This window comes from Xiphophorus hellerii, chromosome 18 (assembly GCF_003331165.1).
Source record: "Xiphophorus hellerii strain 12219 chromosome 18, Xiphophorus_hellerii-4.1, whole genome shotgun sequence".
Lineage (NCBI taxonomy): Eukaryota > Metazoa > Chordata > Actinopteri > Cyprinodontiformes > Poeciliidae > Xiphophorus > Xiphophorus hellerii.
Genome location: NC_045689.1, coordinates 6,322,494 through 6,336,296, shown reverse-complemented (window position 1 = coordinate 6,336,296; position 13,803 = coordinate 6,322,494). Strand labels below are relative to the sequence as shown.

The window sequence follows — 13,803 nt, the reverse complement described above, 5'->3', positions numbered from 1 at the left end:
AAGTATGTTAAAGAGCCGGGTTGTCATGGATGCATTTAAAGAGCAAAAACAGTGGGAATTTTCAGTTTTGATTCATTTAAGGGAAGAATAGTTCAAACTTACTTGAGCAGCTGATAATCTGGCTGAGCCACAGCACAGTGGACAGGAGGACCCTTAGGCCACTGTCCATGGCGGCCTTTGACCCCAGCCAGCGGCCGTGTTGCCTGGAGCACGCGCCCTCGCCCGCTTAGAAAACCTGAAACACAAAATAAATTTGAAAATAAAAAAACAGAAACAAGGTGGGACTTTATGGCTTGAAAACTGATTTTATTACACAAACATTCCCGTTTTAATAGGCTTGATCTGGACGCCACTAAATAAAAATGTGATTTATTACATTAAGCTGCACACAGAAACTGCATTTAATCATATTGTTGAATTTAGTGATATTTATAGATGCTCCGGTGGCTGAAAAAGTATCACGATACGAGCGTTTCATATCAGTCGAAATAATACAATTATTGATTTGTTTTTTTATCTGAAATACAGCCGAACTGGGGCGACCTTTCCTGTTCAATCCACAGTTTTCACTCCACGCCGTTGTTTTTTATTTTTAATCAGTTATGAGGAACAGTGGGGAAACCTTAAACTGCTGCTCCATAAGTTACTCAACAGGTCGTTGCCAGGCAACCGAAGAATGGGTGAGTTGCTAGGTAACCAAAGAGCGAGTGAGTCAGCTTTTCTAGAGGTTGAGTGGCTACAGCCTTTCCTCTGCCGACATCACCCAGAATGCTGTGCGGTTCTGGGTCAAAGTTCAGTGAAATTATTCAGTATTCTATAAACTGACATACTGATTTATATTGTTATTGATTTACTGCCAAGCTTACTGAAAATATTTTTGTTTACTGAAGTAAAAACAATAATTAATGGGAGAAAACTACAATAACTGGAATTATGTTGCGCGTTTATAAAAATAAAACATACCAAAATTATAGATATACCTTTCGCTTTTGTGCTTATGAATCTATTTATTTTGAACTGAAATTTACTGTTGGTAAATTTCAGTTCTCCATATTCCTCCTGTCGGCTACGCTAATCCGCAAAACGGTGACAGCAAAACTTTAGAGAAAACACCAGTCGGTTGGTTGTTCAACGATAATTGAAAACATCTTTTGAAAATGTTGTCGTCTGTTGAGCATTCATTAACCAATCCACATATACTGAATCACAATATAATACTTTGACCTTTTAGAACTAAACTACGGCAGCTTGTCAAAATAACAAATCTTTTATGGACAATAAATTGTCCCACAAGTTATTGGGAAAAACGACAATATTGTCGTCTTGAGACCATTTTGAAGTAATATAATGATAATGGCATAATAACAAGATAAACTTTAAATTCTAATAAACATTTTAACACTGCAACTGGAAGGCATTTTAAATATCCAAAATAAACAAACAAAACAACAAATAAAATGAATTACAAAAATGGACAGTGGAGGCCAAAAACGCCAGAATGAAAAGTTTTATCATCCAGTTTTTGGTAGAAAGAGAAAAACGATAAATCATGCAAATGGAAATTATTGAGCTCATTTTAATTCATCATTCAATTAATTGATTTATTTTTTATTAACTAAAACTATTAAAAAAATAAACTAAAACTAAACAATATTTAACTGGTAATAATTAATCAAATCTAGCAAACATTCAGATAGTTTTTAGACAAAAAGTCACAAAAATATTAAATAAACTATAAAAACCTAAAGCTATTATAATCCTAATTTACTGTCCAGCTCTGTCAGTTTTGCTTAGATTTTTTATTTACCGTCAATAAGTGGAATTTAACACACCAAGAATACAGTAAATCAAAAGTCCTGTAAGAAATGTTCAACGATAAATCATCATCAGCTTTACTTATAAACCAGTTTAACACCAGTCACAGCAGGAACATGAGCAAAATTACACAGTTAGTCAAAAGAAACTAACTGTTTTGATTAAGTAAAGTCACGTGTGAGTTGGGTTGAAGGCCAGTGAGTAAAAATAAATGTTAAGATAAATGAGTGAGGACATTACGAGTCACGTCGACACTAATATTCCCCTCTTGTCCCACCGTGTTTCCTCCACACCAGCAGAAGAGCCAGAGGACAAGAGGAGGAGCGTAATTAGGAGCATTCCTCCATCCTTTTCAAATCAAACCCTCTGAAAGCTCCTCCTGCTCCTCCTCCTCAGAGAAATCCCGGCCGGCTTTGATCCCGTGCTCCTGGTTGGCAACCAGGCTTGGAGCCTCAGGCTGCACAGACAATGGCCGCCCAGCTGTGACATTCACGCTGGCGCTCCGGCGGCTCGCAGCCATCAACGTTCGGGGCTGAGGGGGGTCAAAGGGAAAAGGCCCGGCGCCTGGGTGGGATGGCAGGAGGTGAACAGGTTTCTAACCCTCATTCTTCAGGCTAAGAAGTTGTTTCAAATACCTGACAATCAGTCAGGTCAGTTTGCTTAGCCTCCTGTCGGAGAGCAGGAGCTCATTTTCAGTTCTGACGGAGACAACTCAACCGATGCGTAGGAATTTAAAGCAAATATAGTGAACAGAACGCAAAAACACAAAATATTACCAAGTGTTTTTTGGTGCAAATATCTTAATACACTTTAAATAAGACAAAACTAGCTGCCAACAGAACCAGTACTTTTCACCAATATTAAGAAAGTATTGACTTAAAACAAGCTCATCGTATCTCTTGCTGAAAGTTACTTATGAGTCAGTTTTGTCTTATTTCAAGTGTAGCAAGACATTTGCACAACAAACCAGATGAAAAATACTTGATAAGATTTTGTGTTTTTTGAAAATCCTTCAAAATTTGCCAACTTCTCCTGCTATAAGCAGCAGAATCAACATGTCAAGCTGTTTACACAGCCTGCAGTTTAATGCTAATGCTAATCGCTTTAAATGTCAAAACTCCGGCCTTACTGATGTCACCCGACTCCGTCTCTTCATCGGAAACCTGACAGAAGAGGAGGAGGAGAAGGAGGAGGAGGAGGAAGGAAATAATAAACTCTTCCAGCTCCTGGCTCACGCCCCCTTCTCACTCCGGGGTCAGGGGTCAAGGAAGAGCAGAGGGAGAGGTCACACCAGCGGGTGTCTGGTGGCCCCGGGTCACCCTCGCTTCTTACTGTTTCAATCACAAACCAGGCTTTTCTTCCCAATTTAACACACAGAGTGAATGACTGGTGAGCAAAATCTGCTTTATTATTATTAACACTAACTGAAGGGCTGAATAATAAATCAATAATATATCACAATATCAACAGATAATACATCTAATAGACTACTGAATATATGAAACAGTCACTAAACCACAGCATTCTGGGGGATGAAGGCAGAGGAAAGAGTTTAGCTGATCAACCTCTCAAAGTGAACTAAGAAAGGTTGGTGGGATGAACTATCTCACTCACTCCTTCATTACCTAGCAACCCTCTCACTCTCTGGTTACCTAGCAACAACTTGTTGAGTAACTTGCGCAGGAGCAGTTTAAAGTTTTGCCACTGAGCTTCATAACTGCTTAAAACAAAAAAAAACTAATCAGTCTGTGCTGACCCAAAGGAGCTAAAACTGGCATAAAAATGTAATTTCTCTATAAAAACAGTGTCCTATAGCAACTGTTTATACTAAAACATGGTGTGTTGTCATACTTTCAACAACAAAAAATGCTAATGTTGTGGCTCTGAAAGAGAATCTGTCAAGATTAGTTATCAGGAGGAAAAAGCTTTACAAAACCCATAATTGGGAAAATCAGCTACAAAACATTTGCTTACTGATGCCATCTGTGGTGTTTTAGCCCCAATAAGCTAACGATGGCGTTAAAATGTCAACTCCTTGATAATTTCTCTTGGTTTTTAAAGAGTAGAACAGTGTTTTAGAGAGACTATTTCTTACACATGGCGTAACATCATTCTTTCTTCCAATAATAAAAAAGACCAGCTACTCCAGGAAGTCTAATAAACTACTACCAGTTTGAATGTTGGTTTATCCTCGTGTATGCGACTCAAATAGAAATCTGAATTTGTCAAAACTAGAATCTGGAGGCAAAAGATTTACAAAAAAACCCATACATGGGAAATGACTACAAAATGTGCTTAGTTATGTTAGCAGTGTTAACCCCTAGAAGCTAGAGATGCTAACTGTGCTAACCCTAAGAAGCTAAATATTGTGTTAAAATGTCAACTCCATGATCATTCTTCTTGGTTTTGAAGGAGTAAATAGAGTTTTAGTGACTGTTTATTCTAACACAGGGTTTGAAGTTAGCCTTTCAATAAAAAAAAAGATCACTTACTTCAGAAAGGCTGGAAAACTACTGCTGGTTTTAATGTTGTTTTATCCTTTTATATTATGGCTCTTAAAAATAATCTTGGGAAATCAGCTACAAAATTTGCTGGTGCTTGAACTCCCACAATAAGTCCGTTACTGAGCTAGCACAGGCAGCACCATGCTAACAGTGCTAACACCAAGAAGCTAAAGATGGAGTTAAAATTAGGGATGCTGCGATCAGGTTTTTTGCTGCCGATTCCGATACCGATCACCCATGAGGCCGATCTTTGCCAATCGCCTGGACTGACTGTTTATTTTTCGCGGTAGTTATAAAAGATACTATGTGATCTGGCAAAACTAAAAAATTATCTGGTAATAAATTCACCTAATTAACGTAAACATGCAACATACTTGCAGGCACAATACAGCAGCTGGTCAGTCAAAAGAAACACTGAAAAACCTGCAACCAGTTAAACAACAAGGTTCTCTGCACCATAAATTATACATGAGTCAAATAAATCTCACAACCCTGCCTACATCAAATAATGTCTAGTAAAAGAAGGAAACATTCATTCAAAGTCAAATGCAGGTTGCATCAAAATAAACAATCCTAAATGACTGAATCAAAACTTCCTAAGAGCGGCTAGCTGATTAATGCTGGTTCTGATTGGCTGGTTCTGACCGAGCGGATTAATTCTGCAGAACACAGGAGGAGGGAGAGGAGATCGATTATTATCATTATTTTTTTCGTAAGTTATCTCTCATGTTTGGACATAGCGAAAGTTTTAATATGTGAAATCTTTGTTGTTGTTTATGTTACATACTGCAGCTTTAAGCAGAAACGGCGCTCCGTCTGTGAAATGTTACTACCAGTAGCACGTAGTGGCGGTCCAAGAGCGAGAGCAGAACCTGCGTCTTTCACCGCCAGCTCGAAGACTTTAATTATTTTTTGGGTTATTTGTTTAGCTTTCTGACTGTCGTGCTAATCAGGGTGAGTGTTGGTAGCAGCGCTGCTTCACCTGCTTTACCTCCTGCTGTCATTTTGTTCCTGCGTTGAGCCTCGATGTAGCCAAAGTCCGTCAAGTGTTTGTTTTTTAAATGTCATATTAGATTCGTTGTGTTGATGCATTTTGACGCGCTTCACCCCCCGAGCTAATTTCCCCATTCAGTCTCAGAGCGTTAAAGTTCCACATGACAGGATTTGTTGCTACGCAAAGGAAAGAGATCAGCTGCACGCGCAGGCTGAGAAGTGAGATACAGGTGATCGGTTTTGGTGATCGGCGATCACCGATCATACACTTTTTCACGGCAATCGGCCGATTATGATCGGTGACCGACCGATCGGAACACCTCTAGTTAAAATGACAACTCCAGGATCATTTTGTCTTGGTTTTTAAAGCGTTAAACAGTGTTTTATAGTGACTGTTTATTCTAACGCATGGTGTGACATTAGACTTTCTTCCAATTAAAAAATAATAACATGGAAGCTAGAAAACTACAGCGAATTTTAACGTGAGTTTATCCTCTTAAATTATGGGTCTTAAAAAGAAATCGGAAAATTACTATCAGGAGGCAAAAGCTTCACAAAAACCAAAATTTTCTCTCTGGTGCTTCCTGTGCTAACCACAGGAAGCTAATAATTGTATTAAAACGTAATTTCTCTGTTTTTAAAGAGGAAAACAGTTTCACAGTGACTGCTCTTTCTTACACATGGTGTGACATCACCCTCTTTCAACAACAACAACAAAGAAAGACGGCTTACTCCAGGAAAGCTAGAAAACCACCACTGCTTTGAATGTTTTATCGCAGCTCTTAAAGATAATCTCTCAAAATTAGTGTCGGGAAGCAAAAGCTTTACAAAAAGTCCAACAGTTGGGAAATAAGGTACAAAATTCTAGTTGTTGCATCTCCAAACAGTGCAGAATATTTTACTGAAAAAGACACAAAAGAGCTGATCAAAATGGAAACGCAACCCTCTCTCCTATACTGAAACCTATCATTATTGACTAAGTATCTGGAAATTTGATGCGAGGGCTCAGAGTCGCACCTCAGGATGTATATTCTTTGCATTTCCAGCTCAGGTTTAAATGTGAGCATGCTCAGTCAGGCACATCAACCCACATCAGACAGAGGCTGGCGTTTCTCCACCTCACAGGTCGCAACAAGCCCTGCACGCTGCCCCCATGTCAGCGCTGGAAACTCCTGCCTCTGCCGGAATAATGATATATAATTACAACGATAACAACAGTGCTGGAACAATGCGCTGCCAAGCACCGGCACTTTGGCACAAGGTACAGTAAGACACCGGAGATGATTCTGTATCCGTCTTATTTCTACTCTCATCTCGGCTCGTAGATCCGTTGGGCCGTGAACTTCCAAATGGATGCCCTTGTGTAAACACACACAGTTGCCTTATCGGGCCCGTCGATCTGCCGTAACGAGGAAACAAAGGGGCATCATTCCTGGTTCTTATCTGTTTGGCTTTTTCCTGTGACATCCGCCACCATGAAGCCTCCTGCTCAGTGGAGACGGACACCATGAGGCTCAGAGACCGACCCGTCTGAGGCGACAGCAGCCGCAGCCAAAAGAAACTCAAGCTTCCTCTTAAGACTAAACGCAAAGTAGCTTTTAAATAAAGGAAGCCAAACGACGAACCAAACGCTACTAATGTGTGAAAGTGTAGCTAGCAAAACCCAAAGTGGGCGGAGTCAATACACACTAAGGGGCGTGGCCAAGTGGAGGTGGGCGGAGTCATAGTGGGCGTTTCCACACCAAATAGTTCGTTCCAGCAGTAGAAATCTTACAGAAATTAACAGAAATAACTGATCTGTGTGGTGACTAGTTTAAAAAGAAAGTTAATTGTACCATCTCCTGCCTCAACGCCAAATGTTTACCAACTACAACTGATTTTTTTTTCTTAATGCAAGGCATCAACTTTCAGCCATCTCTACTTATAAACATCTCTGAATCTCAGTGTAATCTATGTTGATGCTCTTATTTTGAAATGTAATTTTCAACAACTAACATAGTTCTCACAAGTCTGGACAGGAAGTGACTCGCGCCATCTTGGTAGGAAAGCACAGCACAAAGCATAGATGAGCCACAACTTCCAGACCAACAAAAAGAAAGCGCAGCTCTGGAGAATATTAAGAGACACTTAAAATGACCAGTTTCTCTAATTTTACTTTTTATAGATATATATTGAAGAAGAAGAATTACTTTATTCATCCCAGCAGGGAAATTATTTCGCAGTTACACCACACGACAGGAGCTGCGTCTGCAGGCAGCCATTTTTGAAGGAGGACATGCGGCAAAGGTCGTCGGGACCAGGAGTCGAACCCGCGACGTCTGCGGGTCTAAGGCGGGTCTAAATGTGGGGCGTGCTAACCCCCTGCGCCACCACAGCACGCCCCATATTTGAGTAAAATGTTTTTTTATTCTATGAACTACTGACAACATGTCTCCAAAATGTCGAGCAGTAAATTTAGTATTTATTTGCAGAAAATGACAAAAAAGAAGCAGTGCTTTCAGACCTCAAATAATGCAAAGGAAACAAGTTCATATTCATTTAGAAACAACAATATTGATGTTTTAACTCAGGAAGGGTCAGAAATCAGAATTTGGTGGAAAAACCAGGAGGTTTTCAGTGGGGTTCAGTGCTGTGGGCTTAAGTTTTTTCCAGACCTGTATATTGGCACTCTTGACCAACGTGAAAGAGAAATATAAACAAAATGGCTGCTGTCAGGATCAACCATCATGAGATAGATAACAGATAATGTGGACAAACTGCCTCCCATCTCCTACCATGACATAGTTCACATTAATGTCCAAACTTTATGTCACATGGGTCAAAATCATCAAGTGAAAGTAGATTAAAAAAAAGTAAAATCAAGCAAATGAAGTAGTCATTTATTGTAGTAGTGGTAAATGCAAAAATTTTAACAAGATTTTGTACATTTGCTGTATTAAAATAAATGCATCTAGTTGCATCACTTCCTGTCAAAAAGTTTACTGTATTTACCCAAGTTTAATAAATTAGATTAAAGTTGATTTGGATGCAGCAAAGTGACATTTTTAGTAATAGACATGGTTCTATTTATTATAAAAGTTACTTATATACAGTGTATATATATATATATATATATATATATATATAAAAAAACAGAATACTTTGGGTTGTTGTAAGAAAATTATGTTTGTTATAATTTTACCCTCATCACAAATAAAAAGTTTCCATCTACATCACATCCCTGAGCTGGATGTGTCAAATATGCATCATTCTTGAATTTCAGTTGGTGGGCCGCAACAAATCAGTTCAAGGGCCACAAATGGCCCCCGCGCCGCGCTCTAAAACTTTGAGACTTAAAGCCTTAAGAAATTAGATTTGTTTCATGAATTCTATTATACTCATCTTTGGTTGTAAATTATTTGAAGATAAAGCTAAAAAAAAACATAATCCATGATACTAATTACTTTATTTTAGCAAAACATGGTAATTACATCATTAGCTAACATGTATTGTAGTTTATTCTGTTTTTTGCACTTTAACTGAAGTGGATGTCAGCGAGTTCAAGCGGGAAAGTTGCTTGACTTGTGTTTAGTACATTTTTAACTGACATGTGGTTTAAAGGTTTGAAACGCTTCGGTTTGATGCAGCATCTTCACTTATTCATCTAAACGGTTCCTAAACGTTTCACAGTAAATTCAAATTGTTTTCAAGCAGGGTTACTTTTCAAACTTTTCCAGCACTTCACTGTGGAGTTAAAATAAAACTTGACTAAAGAAGACAGTTTCAATTCATTATATGACATCAATTCTTACTGCTATTACTGTTTACATATTATATAAAAACATATAAAATATGTTACCCCCTAACTTTATCCCTGACCACCTTTATTTAAATTACACAGATCAAGAACTTATTGAGCTATGAGGAATAATAAATACTCATTACATTGAACAAATCAGCTTGTGTTGAGGTAAATTACCTCCCTGCTCAAATTAAATGTGCAAATATTATGAAAATGTTTAATTTTTACATGGTTTTGTACTTCCGTTTGAGTCTTTGCTGATCTAAAGATAGTCCAAGCACTTAAAAAAAAACCCAGTAAATTAATTTTTTTGGTGTCTGAAAAATGAGTCGTTTCAAAAACCTTCTGAAAGCAACGTCACAAATCAGTAGCCACTGCACCGTTACCTAGCGACCACAGCAGAGTTCCGCCCGTTACCTAGCAACCCAACCTGAGCGCCAGCATGTTTGGCCAGCTGGTTTATGTGCCATTTAGTGGCTACGTATTGTTGCTGACTTAACAAAAACCACTTGCTGCATTCTTGTTGGTTGCGCAGAAGCCTCTATTAATGCTTCTCAAAGACGTACGGTTGTATAATGGCTCATCTGTTTGCAGCCATTTTTACAGGTGAGTGTAAATGTTGGGGTGGGGTGTGGCCAGGAGCAGCTTATTTAGATTTAAAGTGACAGGAGACCCTAAAACATCTCATTCTGAAAGGAGCTTGAGCTGAGCAGATTCAAATCTCATCATCTAAGAATGATTTTGTGGAAAAAATGTAATTCTTTAGCCCATATATCTATCCTAACCTATTGAAGGAAGCATAAGGGGTCACCTTTATGCACAAGATAATCACCTGAACTTCTCTAAGGAGTCTTTAAAGAATGTCAAACCTTTCCAAACCTTGAAAAACACTTTTTTAAAAGGATTTTTTAAGGATTTCAGTCACTAAAATCCAACTTGCATCTAGGAAATCATCTTAAAATACAGGAACCCAGCAGGATCCCTGGTGATGACACAGGAGAAAATAAACACAAAGCCTGGATCCCCTCAGGGGAGGGAAACAGATCAGAGTTATCAGGCGGCTAGCACCTGCACTTTGTTTTCTTTTTTTAACCCTCTAGCCTGTAGGAACTACTTAAAGCCCCATTTACCCCCGTCATGCGGGGCAGGGCCCACATCCCTGTCGTACCGGGTAAACGGCGACAAAAGCATCAAAGAGCCGGAGGGCAGAGGAAGAACAGGTCACCACTTGGTGGAGAGGGCCCGGCCTGTTCGCTTCACAATGCCGCGCCAAAAGCAAACAGAAGCTCATGGATTTGATAACAGGCACCGATCGGGTAAAATTAAACCAAGGATTCATGTAAAAACAGGGTGAAGCAGATCAGCGGGGCGGAAGAGAAGGAGCAAGTCTTTTCTGGAACGGTGGTCTAATCTGACCCGTGCTGAATGCCCCGAACCTGTCTGCACTCGCCCCGCGTCTCACCGACCGACGATCCGCAGCGAACACATTCCTCCGTTCCACAGAGAGACGAGGAGCAGGAACCCGAACGAGACGGCGGGTAGTTCAGCACGGAGGGACGGGGGCAGACGGGTAAAAAGAGGGCAAACAGCCACGCCTCGATTTCCTCTTCCTCCGCTTTTAGTTCAGCTCAGGTACCACAGAGTATCAGAACCACTCAGAAATATTTTTATAAAATTACAAAGAAACACGTATGACAATAAAGTCAATATAATATGACAAACTTTATGGTAAAAATATAATTATTAATGGCTAAAATGACTTTATCCTCGTATTATTTCGACTTTATTCTTGTAATATGATGAGTTATAATTGTAATATTATAACTATTCTTGTAATATGACTTTATTCTTACATTGTTTCATCTTTATTCGTCTTATTTCGACTTTATTCTTGTAATATTATTACTTTTTTGTAATGATGTTATTCTTTAATTATATATTTATTCTAATATTATGACTATTCTCATTTTTTTTTTACCTTATTCTTGTATTATTTCCACTTTATTCTCATATTTCAACTTTATTCTTGAAGTTAGATTTCTTTTAATTACATTTTTTCTTATTATGGCTCCGTCATATTAAGGGAAGCTTCATTGATTGTTTTAAATGTCCGGTTTTCCCATGAAGCAGTATTCTATTTTTATTTTTTTCATTTACAATTCTTCAGGTACAACAACGTTTTCAAGAAGCAACTTAAACTTTCTAGTAAAAACGACGTTATGCTGAAAATTAATGCTTTAAAAAATTAGGAACTTTGACTGCAACTTTTTGAAAAAGGTTTCACAAAATCAGTAATTTTATTCTGAAAGAATCACCAAAAAACGTTGCGACATCCTGGAGGAGCTGATTATGGGCTTCTAGAGACAGGGATGTTCTGGTTGAGCCCAACACCGTCTGATTAAAGACTTTATTAGAGGAAGACAGAAAGGGAGGGAGAGAAAGACGGTGGCAGTTGGAAAGAGGTGAAGGGAGTTGGGACGAGAAAGCGGAGTTATTTTATCGAACTGTGAGAAGTAGAAACCACATTCAAGGGCTTTTGGAGGATCCACAATGCAAGCTAGCTGCTTTCTCAGTTGGAGAAATAACGTCGTCGTTTATGTTCACTTTAAAGGTATCACGATAATCATTTCATGTCAGTCGATATCAATAATTATTGATTAGTTTTTTGTTTTATATCTCTGAAATACTGCCAGCCTGGTGTCGTGACCTTTCCTGTTTTATCCACATTTTTCAGTCCATGCTGTTGTTCTTTCTTTTTTTGGTTGTTTCAAGCAGTTATGGAGAAACACAGTGGAGAAACGTTAAACTGCTGCAGCATCAGCCACTCAAAAGGTCGTTGCTAGGTAACCAAGGAATGAGTGAGTTGCTAGGTAACCGAAGAGTGAGAGAGCTAGTTGAGAGAGTAGTCGTCTTCCATCTGCCTACATATAATCAATAGCGATATATATCGCCATAGATATGAGATCATGTCAATAGATAAACGGTCCAATAGAATATTCAATATATAGAATATTTACTGAACTCCGATCCATAGCCGCACAGCATTCTGGGAGATGTAGGCAGAGGAAAGGCTTTAGCCACTCAACCTCACAGCTAGCAAAGCAAGGTTGCTGGAATCAACTAACTCACTCACTCTTCTGTTACCTAGCAACTCACTCACTTCTGTTACCTAGCAACAACTGTTGAGAATAAATAATTCTGTGTTTTTCCTTCTATCTCTTTTAGCTAGCTGCAAAGCTAAGCTAAAGGAAATGACATGTTAGGAAATGCCCTCAAAGCTAGGGCTAAAGGAACGCCCTCTTTAGAGCGTAGCTTAGATAGAGGCTAACAAAGGTAATGGAAAACTTTTGTTTGATGCCATTTTGTCCTGCTAAATCTTAAAGGTAGAATGAGAAATGGACCAGCTCCTTTATTTTGGTATTAATAAATTAATGAATTCAACTCACTGACTCTTCTTCAACTTCATACATCAAGAACTTAACATGGAGAACAGATAAATTCTCCACACAACCTACTGAGTAACTGGCGCAGCAGCAGTTTAAGGTTTCGCCACTCTGCCTCATAACTGCTTGAAAATGAATAATAACAGTGCAGAGTGAAAACTGGATGAACAGGAAAGGTTTCGCCACCAGTCTGGCAGTATTTCAGATATGTTGTTTTTTTTTAAAACTAGTCATTAATTATCGATATTGACTCATCTAAAATGCTTTTATCTTGATAAGATTTTCAGGACAGAGAAGGGAAGGAAGGAATTAAACTCCTTATGTTATGGAAAAATGGTCAACCCTCTTGAAATAGGAGAAAACTCAGGTTTTTAAGATCAATCAACTTCAGATTTATTCATTAATCGATAAGTAACGTCCCTGCTTTAAACCTGGTGCTTTTGCTACAGACACTCGAAGCATGTGTTCGGTTTCCGGACGGAGCATCAGCCGTCCTGAAGGTGACAAAGAGGCCAAGGCGGCCCCAGAGCGCTTTGACGCCAAAGTCCCTGCGTCCGCTGCCGTGGAGCGGGATCAGACTGGCGGAGGAATGAAAGGCGAGGCCCTCGGGGATCAGACAGTCACATCCCACAAAGCCCTGTTTACCAAGGACACACACACCCCCGCCTCCTCCCAACAACGCCTCTGTTCACCCAAAAGCCCGACTCTCCCCGAGTGCCAGGGCCGGGACCTGGGAGACCGCGCTAATTCCAGCCTGAGGCGCAGAGAAAGGGAGACGGAGCCGCTGAATGGTACAGTATGTGAAACCCCGTCTTAATTGGCGATTGTTCTGGAACGTCTTGTTTTTCCTGGGAATCTGCGAGGCGGCCCGGTTGTTTCCCAAGGTCCTGAACAGCGGGGATTAACCGAGGGGAGGAAACTCAATAGCGCCCTCGGACACTGGAAACAGATCTCCGAGTATCGCCGCCAAACAAGGCCACCTTCAAGACCTTTTGCAAAGCGCATGTAACTAACAACCCTGGGCCTTTGTGTGGGCCCTCTGGGCGCTTCCAGCTGATTTCACAGGCCTTTCAGCCATTAGCGCAGACAGAAAGGTAATGCTGAGGGATGGCAGGAATGCTCAATGCGGCCCTTCTTGGCCTGTTGCAACCAGAGATAGTTCACCAAAACGAACGGAATGACAAAACCTGAAATTGAAATAAATAAAAACGGTGATTAAATGGGAAAAATCTATAACTAACTGGAATTATATTGTGCGTTTATAAAA

At 39.6% G+C, this 13,803-nt stretch overlaps 1 protein-coding gene across 1 annotated transcript in view; it reads right to left on the bottom strand.

Annotated features, from left to right (window-relative positions):
- The window catches only part of cdon (cell adhesion associated, oncogene regulated), a 59,542-nt gene that overhangs the window by 29,825 nt on the left and 15,914 nt on the right, over positions 1–13,803 (bottom strand). Inside the window, exon 2 of the mRNA XM_032545679.1 lies at positions 103–235. Within this exon, the coding sequence (XP_032401570.1) occupies positions 103–169 (67 nt within the window). The 5' untranslated portion in view covers positions 170–235. The remainder of the gene's footprint in view (positions 1–102; positions 236–13,803) is intronic.